The sequence below is a fragment of the Salvelinus namaycush genome, chromosome 2 (assembly GCF_016432855.1).
Source record: "Salvelinus namaycush isolate Seneca chromosome 2, SaNama_1.0, whole genome shotgun sequence".
Classification (NCBI taxonomy): domain Eukaryota; kingdom Metazoa; phylum Chordata; class Actinopteri; order Salmoniformes; family Salmonidae; genus Salvelinus; species Salvelinus namaycush.
Genome location: NC_052308.1, coordinates 26,932,819 through 26,933,762, shown reverse-complemented (window position 1 = coordinate 26,933,762; position 944 = coordinate 26,932,819). Strand labels below are relative to the sequence as shown.

The following is a 944-nucleotide window of genomic DNA, read 5'->3' as shown; positions in this document are numbered from 1 at the left end:
GCGTTTAAATTTTTATTCAGTGTAGTATGACTGAGGCTACACGAGACAGACAGACAGAAGGGGGCGCTGGCCCTTTAACAACAGCCTCGGAGAAGTAGGCTATGGTGTGCGTGTGTGTGCGTGTCTGATGTAGAAGGATTCACTTTTGGGACAACGTTAAAGCAGCCCAGCCCATCAATATCAGTCATGCTCGTGTACGCTGTCCATTCATCCGTTTATTCATTTATCAAACTATCTATTTTATTACTATCACGCGATTTGCCGTTGTCCAGAGAGATGACGTGATTACTGCTTATACATTACGTAATGCACCAGCGGATGGAATCCCAATATTCATATTAAAAACAGAATATTCATACATTCAAACATACCGTTTTTAGCGTCTTCTGATAATAGTCTAATCTGTTCATATGGTATAGATCTGTCATAACATGTGGCTTTATATATACATTTTGTAGTGTTACGTTAAATGAAGAAGCGATACAGTGAGAGTGAGACATTCAGAGAAAAAGAGCAGGACAGACCTACAGCCGTTGGTCTCGCTCTGGGGTGGACCGCTACACGCGCACGAGACGCGGCAGAGCAGCGGCAGAGAAAGACTCAGCGGAGAACGGATTCCTCTTTGTGTACTGTACACCATAATAATTATTAGTATTAAAATTGTCGTTTGGTGGGTTTGTTGTTAATAACCGTTTAGCGGGAGAGTAGAGGAGAACTGTGCCGCTGTAACTAGTGTCGCTATGGCCGCTCTATCAGGAAGTGAGATGTGCGTCAAATACCTGATGTTCGCGTTCAACCTCATTTTCTGGGTGAGTCACTACTATACTATTAAAAAACCTGTGTGTGTGTGTGTGTGTGTGTGTGTGTGTGTGTGTGTGTGTGTGTGTGTGTGTGTGTGTGTGTGTGTGTGTGTGTGTGTGTGTGTGTGTGTGTGTGTGTGTGTG

The 944-nt window shown here is 43.8% G+C and overlaps 1 protein-coding gene across 1 annotated transcript in view; it reads left to right on the top strand.

Moving 5' to 3' along the window:
- Positions 1–277: 277 nt before the first annotated feature.
- LOC120025081 (CD9 antigen-like) overlaps positions 278–944 on the top strand; it is a 13,318-nt gene continuing 12,651 nt past the window's right edge. The window contains exon 1 of the mRNA XM_038969518.1: positions 278–809. Coding sequence (XP_038825446.1) covers positions 741–809 — 69 coding nt within the window. The 5' untranslated portion in view covers positions 278–740. The remainder of the gene's footprint in view (positions 810–944) is intronic.